The sequence below is a fragment of the Salvia miltiorrhiza genome, unplaced genomic scaffold (assembly GCF_028751815.1).
Source record: "Salvia miltiorrhiza cultivar Shanhuang (shh) unplaced genomic scaffold, IMPLAD_Smil_shh fragScaff_scaffold_173, whole genome shotgun sequence".
In the NCBI taxonomy this organism is placed as follows: Eukaryota; Viridiplantae; Streptophyta; class Magnoliopsida; order Lamiales; family Lamiaceae; genus Salvia; species Salvia miltiorrhiza.
In genome coordinates, this window is record NW_026651437.1 from 1,043,545 (window position 1) to 1,054,874 (window position 11,330).

Below are 11,330 nucleotides of genomic sequence, written 5' to 3' on the forward strand. Positions count from 1 at the left end.
CACCCCTCTCGATTTCTCTGTCGCGTCTGGCTGCTACAGCGGCACGCGTCGTCGGACGGCTTCTCCCTCCTCGATTGTTGCTATGGAATTGGTCAAATGCACTGTGATTTTGGTTTCAACTAGCATACGCCCATTCACCGACATCGAAATCAAACGATAAATTTAAATAAAAACATAAAAATATATATAAATAATAAAAAAATTAAAATACAAACAAATACAACATATATTTTTAAAATGTAATATAATAATTCAGATCAATTACTCAATAAAATCCCGAATTTAAAATTATAAATTTTTAATTTATACAAAGTGTAATGATAATTATAACTATTAAATAAATTTAAAAATTATTCAATAATGAAAATTTGCATTATGCATATTATTATATAGTATTATTCATCATAATAAATATTTTCACTCACAAAATAAATTAAAAATTGTAATTTTTTAATGAAGAGACAAAAAATAAAATATTTTATACTTTTCATAAATTATTCATTTTAAATTCGTTTTTGATGATTTTTATACTATATTAAATTTAAGATACATACGATTATTTTTTCAGGAATCAAATTTGATGAAGTTTAGAAAATAAATAAAATATAATAACAAAAAAAGAAAAAAAAAGTGAAAATGTTGGTGGAAGAAGAGAGAAAAAAAGAGAGGAAAAACATGGAGGAGAAAAACTCCTCTTTTATATACTATATAGATTGGCAATTCTCAATCTAATATTAAATTTAATTAAGACATAATAATAACAAATATGTTAATATAAAGAAATATAAAAATTCATACAAAAATTTAATAAATCTAAATCATATTTGAAATTCTTTTTTAAGATTTAATTAATTAATTAATTAATTAATTATCTACAAATTTATATTAATATAAATTTTAACTTTTAAAATATATTTTTAAGCTAAAGAGTTCTAAAATGAACAAATATAAGTCTAATCTTTTTAGTTACATTAAATTGTTATAACAAAAAATAGAAATAGAAAATATAAAAAATGATGTCTAACAAAAATATAAAAAACAAAATAAAATAAATATTAAAAAAGGAATGAAATAGAAAAAAAAACCAAAAATAAATAAATAAATAAAAAGAACGTGATATTCAAATAAAGGAGGTAGGAGAGATGTGAGTATAGATGAGAGATGAGAGATGAGAGAGAAAAATAATTTTGTGACTTTAAATGATAATAACTTTTTTATTTTAAATTTATTTTTTATAATTTGTATATCAAATTAAAGATCTTATCATCACCTTTAATTTAACACCCATATCAAATATTTTTTTTATAAATAAAAGTTGATGATTTTTAAAATAGAATAAAAACAAAAAATGAAAAGTGAAGAGATAATTTTTTGTAGAAAAAAGTTCAGGCATGATTTATATATATAGATATAGATTAATTAATAGATATCTAATGAGTAAATTGTGGGGTAGATTGTGGGAGAGAGAATATAGTTTTTCTATGGGAGAGAGAAAATATGGCGGTAAAATTTTACCGTTAAACTGTTTTATTATATTATATATAGATGTCTAAAGTATTTATAAGAAAATCTAAATATGAGGAGTAAACAAGGTAACAATTTAAAATCAAGAGGAACCTTGAGTTGATGATTGTGTTTTATGTTGAAAATAGATTGTTGAATGAGTTTGTTGAATCTGGTGTGCGAACGAATATTGGATTTGCGATGTTGTATGGAATGTTTGGTTCAGAAAGGCGTAAGGCGCACCCAAGTGCAAACTGGGACGCAAAAATATTAAAAAATATGAAATATAAATAAAATAAATATACAAGAATTTATTTGCTTAATTGAAATTTTATTGCAAGAAAGTGGAAAAAAAGAAAACCTACGAAACCCTTGAATGCACAGTCACAGACATAGGGTCGGGCCTCATTAAAATCTTCTTAAGAAAAACTCAGAGGGACAAACCATAAGAAGTGGAAAAAAGTACTCATCTAAACCACAAAAAACCAACAGGAAATAAAGAAAAAGAGTAGAGGTGATCATCGATTCGATTCGGTGCAAAACTGCATAGGGGTGAGCAAAAAATTCGAAACCGAATAACCGAACCGATCCAAACCGAAATTTTAAAATATGGTTCGGTTTTTTCGGTTTTTCGGTTCGGTTCGGTTCGGATTTTTTAAAACCGAACAAAACCGAAAAACCGAATTATATTTATAATATATTTATAATATATATATAAATATATGTTATAATATTTTAATTATAATTTTATAATATCTAACTTCTAATATTTTTTTAATTTTATAGTTTTTTTTTAGAATTTTCGGTTTTTTTTGAAAATTTCGGTTTTTTCGGTTTTTTTTCGAAAATTTCGGTTTTCTTCGGATTAATTCGGTTTTTCGGTTCGGTTCGGTTTTAATTATAAATATTTCGGTTAATTCGGTTCGGTTTGTTCGGTTAATTCGGTTCGGTTCGGTTTTTTTTTTTAAACCGAACTAAAATATGGTTTGGTTTGGTTTTAGCAAAAACCGAACCATATAACCGAATGCTCACCCCTAAAACTGCACCAAAATTTGAAAATTGAAAACTGAACCGATCCTAAAAATGAGAACTGCACCGCACCGATGGGAGGTGTGAAACCGAACCGAAACCAAATCGATAAAATAGTCGATTTCGGTTCGGTTCACCGAACCGATCCATTTTTTAGCATAAATCAAAATGAAGCCGAGAATCTCAGCCTAAATCTGCACAAATAATGATTTTATTCAATTATTAACAATTTTAGCAATTTTATTAACAACAGTAATTATTAGCCTAATTTTAGCCTAATTTCCTATCCACAAATAATGAAAAACTTACGATTCAATACAGGGGTTGGCGCTAGAGCTGGCAAAATGGGCGGGCCGGCCCAGCCCGGGCCAGTCCAGCGGGCTTAGGAGATTGATTGGGCAGGGCCGGCCCGAATACGGTTTCAATGAAATGCAAATTGTTTATTCAATAAAATGTAAACTGTTTATCCAATAAAATATTTTGTGCACTCTGCTCCGTTTAAGGCTCGCAACAATGAATCGATTCAGGTTCTCTCTTGACCTAACACGTTATTTGAGAATTGTGTACACCTATTAGCTGACCTGGTAGGTTGGCTGGCCGGTGCTGACGGGACTGAGCTGAGGCTAAGGTTCAATTTCTATATAGACTTCCGCTGTAGTAATAACTCTTATACATCTTTTGTTTTCTCAACTTAAGATGATTTCATGTCGAGCTTCAATTTAAAATTTCTAGTTTTGAGTTAATGAACGTCGGTTGTCAGAAACATTAAACAAAACTTGTGATCCAAAGGGGCCTAGCCCGACTCGTTATCTTATTATTCGGGTTTTAACAAGGTTGTTCCTTGTTTATTTCTATGAATTATTCACACCTCGATCATACTTATTCATTCAAGAATTGAGTGTGACAGAATGGTATCAGAGCATAAGTTTCCTTTCATGTCTCTGATAACCATAAGTTTTTGATGTCGAGTCTAGAATAGTATCTCTAGACTTCTAAAAATGTCAGTAACCCTCAGCTCGCCGTCACACTGCCGCAACTAAGGTACGATAATAGTTTCAAAAATATATATATATATATATATATATATATATATACAGATTCGAAGTTATGAAAGTTTTCAAGAAAATGTGCGCCTTACGTTTATGATGCTATGTGAATGATTATTTGTCGTGTTTGGGACTACCCGAACCCATAACGACTAAATGAATGTTATTTCGCGTTTGGGACTACCCGAGCCCTTAACGAATCAATGTATGTATGGTCGAGTTAGATTCCTTGAATCTTTCCGGCATAAGCAAAAATTTTCATGAAAGGGGCATTTAATGTCCATATGACTCAAGGTTTTAAAGAAAGCAAATGTATATATGTATGTATGTATGAATGAATGAGTGAAAGTTTTATGTTATCATTTTAGGATCACTGCTGGTGAATTAAGAACCAACACCTAAACTATAAGATGTAAAGTGTGGACTATACCTAGTAGAGATGATCGGAACGAATGAAGTAAAGCGATCGGAAACTTTGCGCGAAAGAGAAAATAACTGTTGTATTCGAAAATATGAGATAACCTGATTGTAATACACGAGCTGAGGTCTATTTATAGATTACAATTGAGGGTAAAAAGGTAAAATCAGTGCCCACGCAGGCTTCTTGCGTGGTCGAAGGGTAGAACAGTAACTTTGTCTTTACGCGGGAGATTTCCCCGCGTCTTCTAGCATTCCTCTGGCGAGCACGACTTCTCTGGCGGATGTAGTTCCTCTGATGATGATGACCTCTCTGGCAAAGATGACTCCCCTGGTGGTGATGACTTCTCTGGCGAGGATGACTCCTCTGATGGTGATGCCTCTTCTGATGAGGATGACTCCTCTGACGAGGATGACTCCTCTGGTGATGATGACTTCTCTGGCGAGGATGACTCCTCTGGTGGCGATGACTTCTCTGGCGAGGATGACTCCTCTGATGGTGATGCCTTCTCTGGCGAGGATGACTCCTCTGATGGTGATGCCTTCTCTGGCAAGAACCATTCCTTTGGCATGAGCCATTCCTTTGGTGAATGAGTTGTCTCTTAGTGACTGAAATCCCTCTGGTAAGAGTGATTCTTCTGACCAGCTTAACTCCTCCGAAGAGGTTGATTCCTCTGATTTGTCTTCTTTCTCTACTCTGCATATATCACTCCTCATCAACTGCCTATATGATTAGAATGATGAGTTCTTTTACAAACCGTTTGAGAACCACCCAATAATGCCTTACGAATGTTAGTCGTGATAGCACCGCTAGAACGACATAGAATGGACTTATATGATACCAAAGATTTGTGATTGAAGTACTTAAAAGTAAGTGCTTTAAGTTAGAAGTTGACTTAGAGCTTAATAAGATATAAGAAGTTGACATGATTGGGGGCGAAGCTCCCATTTGACTGAGTGATTCGTTGTGCTGGGTCTGGCCAGCCCACATAACTAAGATCTCGGTGATTGTCAATTAGGATTTTGACCTTGAGTAGAGCATCATCCCAATGTATAGACTCACACTATGTAGTTGTCACAATAAGATCTTCTTTTATCACAATAAGCACAGTAATGACTAGAATGACTTAGTTTGCTATCAGTTCTCGAAGTACTAGAAGGTGATATTCTCATAGTTAGAAAGATACACTGAGCATCAACCTGTCTTTTGACCGTCAGTCGGTAGAAACAAAGTAACTTCTGGAATCCCAAGTGGAGAACCGGGGAAGATAACTAGTATGATAGAGTTTTCAACAAAATGTCAGGACGTGCTCCAAATATGGTGGACACTTATGAGAATCCTGAAGAATTATTACAGTTTGAATTATTTAATCCTGAATTTTTTTTATTGTCCAATCAACTCTAGTACTCTACCTTCCTACCACCCACTCTACACCGTGCTTTGTACCTCCAAGCAACCCCAAACATCAGCTTTAAACCATGCCTAAGAGTGGCAGTCAATTCCTTAGTGCTCTTCTTATTCAAAGCTTTACTGAAGCCCTTCATCATGGCTTTTCCTTACACCTTCAGTAGTTCACAAGGATTCTTCTCTTACAGCTAGGGCTGTCAAAATGGGCCGAGAATGGCCCGGCCCGATGGGCCCGCCCGGCCCGCCCGTAGTTTTGGCCGGGCTGGGCTAGGATTTCCAAGGCCCAAAAAAATCCGAGCCTCCCTGGCCCGGCCCATGCGGCCCGTCGGGTCACGCGGCTCGCGGGCCAAAAAGTCCGCCGGGCTTTCGGGCCCAAATCGGCCCGTCAATATAGGTGAAAATTTCAAAAATTTATATCTCCTCCCAAATCCCAATCGGCCAATCCCAATAGACCCAACCCAATCTAAGTCCATTTCTTCAATTGACGACAATGACGAGTCGAAGTCTAACTTAGGATTTAAATTAGCAATCAACAATCAATATTAAATTATTTTTACTTGAAAGATTTATTTATTTTTGATTATTTTTGGTGGTTGTTATTTGATTCCAATTGATTTGATTACTGTATTAATTTATTTGTGAATAAATCGTTTTCAGTTTTTGTTGTTTTTGCAATTAGTTTTTGTTTTTTTACTTGTATTCATATTGTTTACATTTAGTTTTAATCATATTTGTTTACATTTAATTTTAGTCAATTACGTAATTTAGATGTAGATTGTTTAAGGCCCTTTTTATTTTATCGAATTTGTCTTCAATTTTTTTTTCTTAAATTTGATTTAATTTATTAATTTTTGGAACTATATATATATATATTAATTTATCAATTTTTGGCCCGTTTTGGCCCAACCCGCCCGACGGCCCGTATAGGACCGGGCTGGGCTTCATTGTTCGAGGCCCGCTGAAATTTTGGGCCGGCCCGACCCGGCCCAAAAAATTGCCTAGGCCCGCTGGGTTAGACCGGGCCGGGCCGGCCCGCAAGGTTTGACAGCCAGCCCAATTTTAAGTGCATCAAGGTAAGAACTCAAAATCTATTTTCCTACTTCCTAGTTAAGTAAACAACCCTTCATTGTTTTTAATCCTCACAATTCTAAACCATTCCACAGCAGTCAGCCGAAATCAGAGCACCCACCAAAAACTTTCACCAAGGTAACCACTTGTTTTACCACTTACCTCTCTTATTCATACATCGAGCTTCAGTTTAGTTCAGAAATGAAGTATAAACTATGAATACACACATCACTTCCACATAGCATCTATAGATTATACATATAAGTGATTGAACAAAATGACATTCACAAATTATTTACATAAATGCATACAATCTGTGTACATGTTTATATATATATGAAGCATGATTGAAGAAAAAGAAGAAAGATAGAGAGTCTTGAATTTTAGTCTCTGCTTTTGAATTGGTGGTGCATCGAGTCGGGATGCTGCATATGTTTGCGTGTGAGAGTCGAGTCTGAGGAGTAGTGGAACGGCGGCTCGTCGCTGCTGGTTCATCGGAGAGGGACGGCGGTCGGTGCCCGGCGTGCACCGTCGTCTGTAGTTATGTGAGTAATAGGCCAAGGGATTTGAGGAGTGGTAGAGAGAGAGAAGAAAGGGGAAGAGGGAGAACAGAGGCTGAGGGGCGAAGGTCTTGCCAGAAAGTGGAGGGAGGCGGCGGCGATAGTTTTCGCCGTTGTCAAGGTGAGAGGCGTCGTGGCGGCTTTGCCGTCGTCGTCAGCCGGAGTAGAAACTGAAACTTGAGGGCGGTGGTCGTGGATTGGGGCTTCGGCTGCCGTATTTCAAGGCACCGCTCCTCGCCGGGGCCGTGAGCGGCGCAAGGTGCGTCAACGTGTGTGGGTTTTGTTTGAGTGAGAAGAGGGGTGATGGCCGGCGGCCTTGCTGCCGTCGACCTGAGGAGGGAGAGCCGAGCGTCGTCAGCGGCTGTCGCTGTTGCTCCGGCAAGCTTCGGCGGCGGCGGATTTCCGAGGGAGAAGGGGGCGGATTTCTGGCGTGAAGAGAGAGAGAGAGAGTGGATGGGGGCGCAGCGCAGCTAGGGATGAAGAAAGGAAGGGTAGGGTTTAAGTTGCTGGGCTGGTCTGTTGGGCCGGGGCTTGGGCCGATTTTTATGAGTGTTGGGCCCGTTTTTATTATTTAATTGGGCCATGTCTATTGTTTTTAGTTGGGCTGCTACCTAATAATTTTAAAATGGGCTATTCTTATTTAATTGAGATTCGGCCTTTGCTTTTAATTAACATTGTGTTTATTTTTATTTTTTTTTTAAAGGATGATTTCATAATAATATCATATTATTATTATGTGCATATTTTAAGTAAATTACTTACCATATGCTAAGTATGCATTTGCATCATGCAATAAAAGTATTCATGATTTAATTAGTTCTTTTTATAAAACCAATTATTAAAGAAAATCGAGTAAGGATATTGTTGGTGTCCTTGACTTAAGAAATTTAGTTTTCAATTATTTATTCATGAAATTTTGAAAACCCAGCGTGATGAATCATAGTAGTTAAGTGCACCCACTAAGACTTTAAGTTAGTTTCAGGATATGAATTGATTGAAGAACTGATTATTCGTATTAAGATTTTTTTAATAAAAAATTAAAAATCGGTTATTTATTTTATCCCCTCTGCTACTCTTTGCAATTATTTTTCCTCTTGACAGAGCTCAGCATCAACAGTTTACTTGTTGTATTCGGTGCCGGAGTCAGAATCGGTTTCCGGTGGCGTTGGGGGCTACTGCGAGAAATATCCGCCCCCTTTTCTAAACAGAGGTAAATTTCCGGTCGCATTCTATCTTTCTGGTCTTCACTTTACATGTTATATTGGTTTTTCAAAACAACTTCTTTGCTGTATCATGTGCGCGCGCGCGAGAGAGAGAGAGAGAGAGTATTTTGTGGGTTTTAGTATATGTTTGGTTTTGGGGATTTTTTTTCCTAGTGTGTTTATACAACATTAATCGCTCATAATTTACAATGTGAGAATGAGTGCGTGGCTGCTGCTGTAGTTTGAGCACTTTGAAAATGAAGTTATCCATCATACCCAAGTAACAAATTCTATCCATCACACCGAAGCCACAAATTCTATAAGTTTTGCACAATGGTGTTGGTTTCTTAGATGATCTTTTGAGCCAATTGGTTGTTTTTGTGCTAGAAATTTAGTTGCTGGAAATGCATCGAACTGATGTCAGAACTTTGAAGTTCATAGGTTTTCCTGATATTCTTCTTGGATTAAAATAAAATATTGCAACTCTTATTCCATTGTAGTTCTGTCATGTAAATTCCTTGATTGTATTTTGTTCCTGAAGCGTTTATAATTTAAGTATTAATGATTCTTTTTTTTCAAATGTATCATTGCTATTGCTTACGTTTTCATTAATAAAGTGAAAGACCGATTCTTTTTGTCTGAAATATTAGTGTAGTACTAGTAAACTGTATGAGGTTAACTTTTACAAGAATTGTGAGCAGTAATATTTCTCAGATATAGCCTGTGTATACTACCACAAGACGTTTTAGCTTCTTGGTATTGCCAGTGTTTAGATATATTAATGTGGTATACCAGAAATGAAAACTATCATTAGATGCATTGACTACAATACTTATATTAGCTCTTTCAGTTTTAGCAGATTTGAGTTCTAGCATGACTGAATATTGTCGATGTAATTTATTCCTTGCTCTCTAGTTTGTATTTGTAACCAGATTGCACGGTTTGAACAGGATATTGAGTTGCTGAGGAATCCATTGCAGCTGCCACCACATATTGGGTACTATCACCATCACTTTTCAGTGATCTGCGAACTGATGAGGCCAGTCCTTCTCGAGAAAGTCCTCTTCACCTATAATAAGAACCGTGTCTCCTCCTTTACTTGTGCTCCTTCACCTCCCTACTCCTACATTCAAGCACAAACTTATGTGCAGGCATATATGAAATGGAAAAAGGACCCCTACTTTGACTCGATTGATTCAATTCACAAGTCCCTTGAACTGAAGCCCATAATCGCTGTGAAAAATTTCTTTATCACAACATCCTCCTCGCCACATGACAAATATTCCATTCCCATCTCAGCTGTCTCCAAAAAAGGCTCAGAATTTGATATAAGTATCAAAGTTATAAGGTTCTTGAGGAACTATCCTTCTTTCTTTGAGGAGTTTAAAGGTCCTTGTTATAATTTACCTTGGTTTAGACTGACTGATACAGCCATTGAGCTTGATAAAGAGGAAAGATTAGTATATGAAGAATTTAGAGATGATATTTTGGGGAGATTGAAGAAGTTTATAATGATGAGCGGCAGTGCACAGATGCTTCCTTTAAAGGTCATTAAGGGCTTGCGGTGGTATCTAGGTTTGCCTAATGAGTTTTTCAGGGATCCTACTGAGTATATCGGAGGTGATGGCCATTTTAGGATTGTGGACATAGAAGATGGATTAAAGGGGTTGGCTGTAATCGAAAGTGATAAAATCTTGTCAGTGATGCAGCAGAATGCAATGAGGAAGGGAATATACAATGGGGGTGCTGATGAGGCAATTGCATTTCCATTGTTCCCGTCTAAGGGGCTGCGGTTAAAGCAGAAGATAAAAGATTGGTCGGATGAATTTCAAAAACTGCCGTACGTGTCTCCATATGATGACTACTCATATTTGAATCCGGACAGCGACATATCAGAGAAACGGGTGGTGGGAGTGATACATGAGTTGTTGTGTTTGTTTGTGGAACATGCTGCTGAAAGAAAGTCACTTTTTTGTTTGAGGAAATACTTAGGGTTGCCTCAGAAGGTTCACAAGGCCTTTGAGAGGCATCCACATATCTTTTATTTGTCGCTCAAGAATAAAACCTGCACAGCTATTCTGAAAGAAGCTTATCGCGGCGAGAAGGCTATTGATCCGCATCCACTTGCTAAAGTGAGGAGAAGTTATATTGCTTTGATGAAGGAATCAACAGAAATTATGAGGAACAAGAGGCTCAAGAATACCAAGGCTTCTGATCAACAAAGTGTTCTCTCCGAAGATGGAAGATCTCATCCTACAGAAGCGTGACTCCCTTTTCAGATCACACTGAAAGTTGTTCCTTATACTCAGAGGTTGCATGTGTGCTGCAGTTGATCTGACTCTCTCATTTTGCGTGGGCTGCAAAATTAATTTGATTACTAGTGTATAACCCGTCGAAATTCGGCGGGACTTTAAATTATGATTTAAATTATTTGTGTTATTTTTATATAATCCCTTCGTCTCAGTATAATAGCCTTATTTCTTTCCGACACATAAATTAAGAAACTTGTTTTTTGAGTGTAAAAGTGTGTAAAGGTGTCTAAGGCCACAATATTTGTAGTGTAAAATCATTACCAAAAATAAAAATATGACTATTTTAGTGGGATATCCCAAAAAGGAAAACATAACTATTAGAGTGAGACTGAGGAAGTATAATTATTTTTAATTAATTTAACTTGATGTATTAAAGTTTAGTTTATATTAATCTCAACTATATTCGTCAATTAAATGTTAAATTTTTTGCTAAAATAAAAATTACTCTTTTATATAAATTTTGTAGTATAATTTTTCTATATTGACGGATAAAAGTTAATCTCAACTCTATAAGACTAGAGGATCATCAAGATCTCGAAAGAGAATATTTGACTTTTGAACGCCAAACTTTTGAGCATTATCTCGTCTGTACCCTGAAACATTATATCTAACTTTTATGAGTCAATCGTTTGAACATCACTATCTAATGCTTTAAATATCATAACTCACTTCTAAACATTATTTTCATTAGGAGCTTGAAAGGCCAAGACTAACTTGTGAGATTATACAATCTGAAACTTATAAGATCATAACTTACTTACAAACATCACCTTGTATGGAGCTTG

At 36.0% G+C, this 11,330-nt stretch overlaps 1 protein-coding gene and 1 long non-coding RNA gene across 2 annotated transcripts; one reads left to right on the forward strand and one right to left on the reverse strand.

Annotated features, from left to right (window-relative positions):
* The first annotated feature begins 6,504 nt into the window (after nucleotides 1–6,504).
* LOC131002715 (protein WHAT'S THIS FACTOR 9, mitochondrial-like) lies at nucleotides 6,505–10,693 on the forward strand. The gene is made up of 3 exons (XM_057929185.1): nucleotides 6,505–6,609; nucleotides 8,133–8,241; nucleotides 9,184–10,693. The coding sequence occupies exon 3, from the start codon at nucleotides 9,268–9,270 to the stop codon at nucleotides 10,498–10,500; it is 1,233 nt and encodes a 410-aa protein (XP_057785168.1). The 5' UTR covers nucleotides 6,505–6,609; nucleotides 8,133–8,241; nucleotides 9,184–9,267; the 3' UTR covers nucleotides 10,501–10,693.
* Nucleotides 6,704–8,124, reverse strand: LOC131002716 (uncharacterized). The gene is made up of 2 exons (XR_009094386.1): nucleotides 7,260–8,124; nucleotides 6,704–6,957 (listed from the first exon to the last, which is right to left on the reverse strand). It is a non-coding gene; the product is annotated as an uncharacterized LOC131002716 (long non-coding RNA).
* Nucleotides 10,694–11,330: the final 637 nt, after the last annotated feature.

Bases quoted from the DNA above. Each gene is read 5' to 3' on its own strand.
- LOC131002715 (XM_057929185.1), top strand. From the start codon at position 9,268: ATGAGGCCAGTCCTTCTCGAGAAAGTCCTCTTCACCTATAATAAGAAC.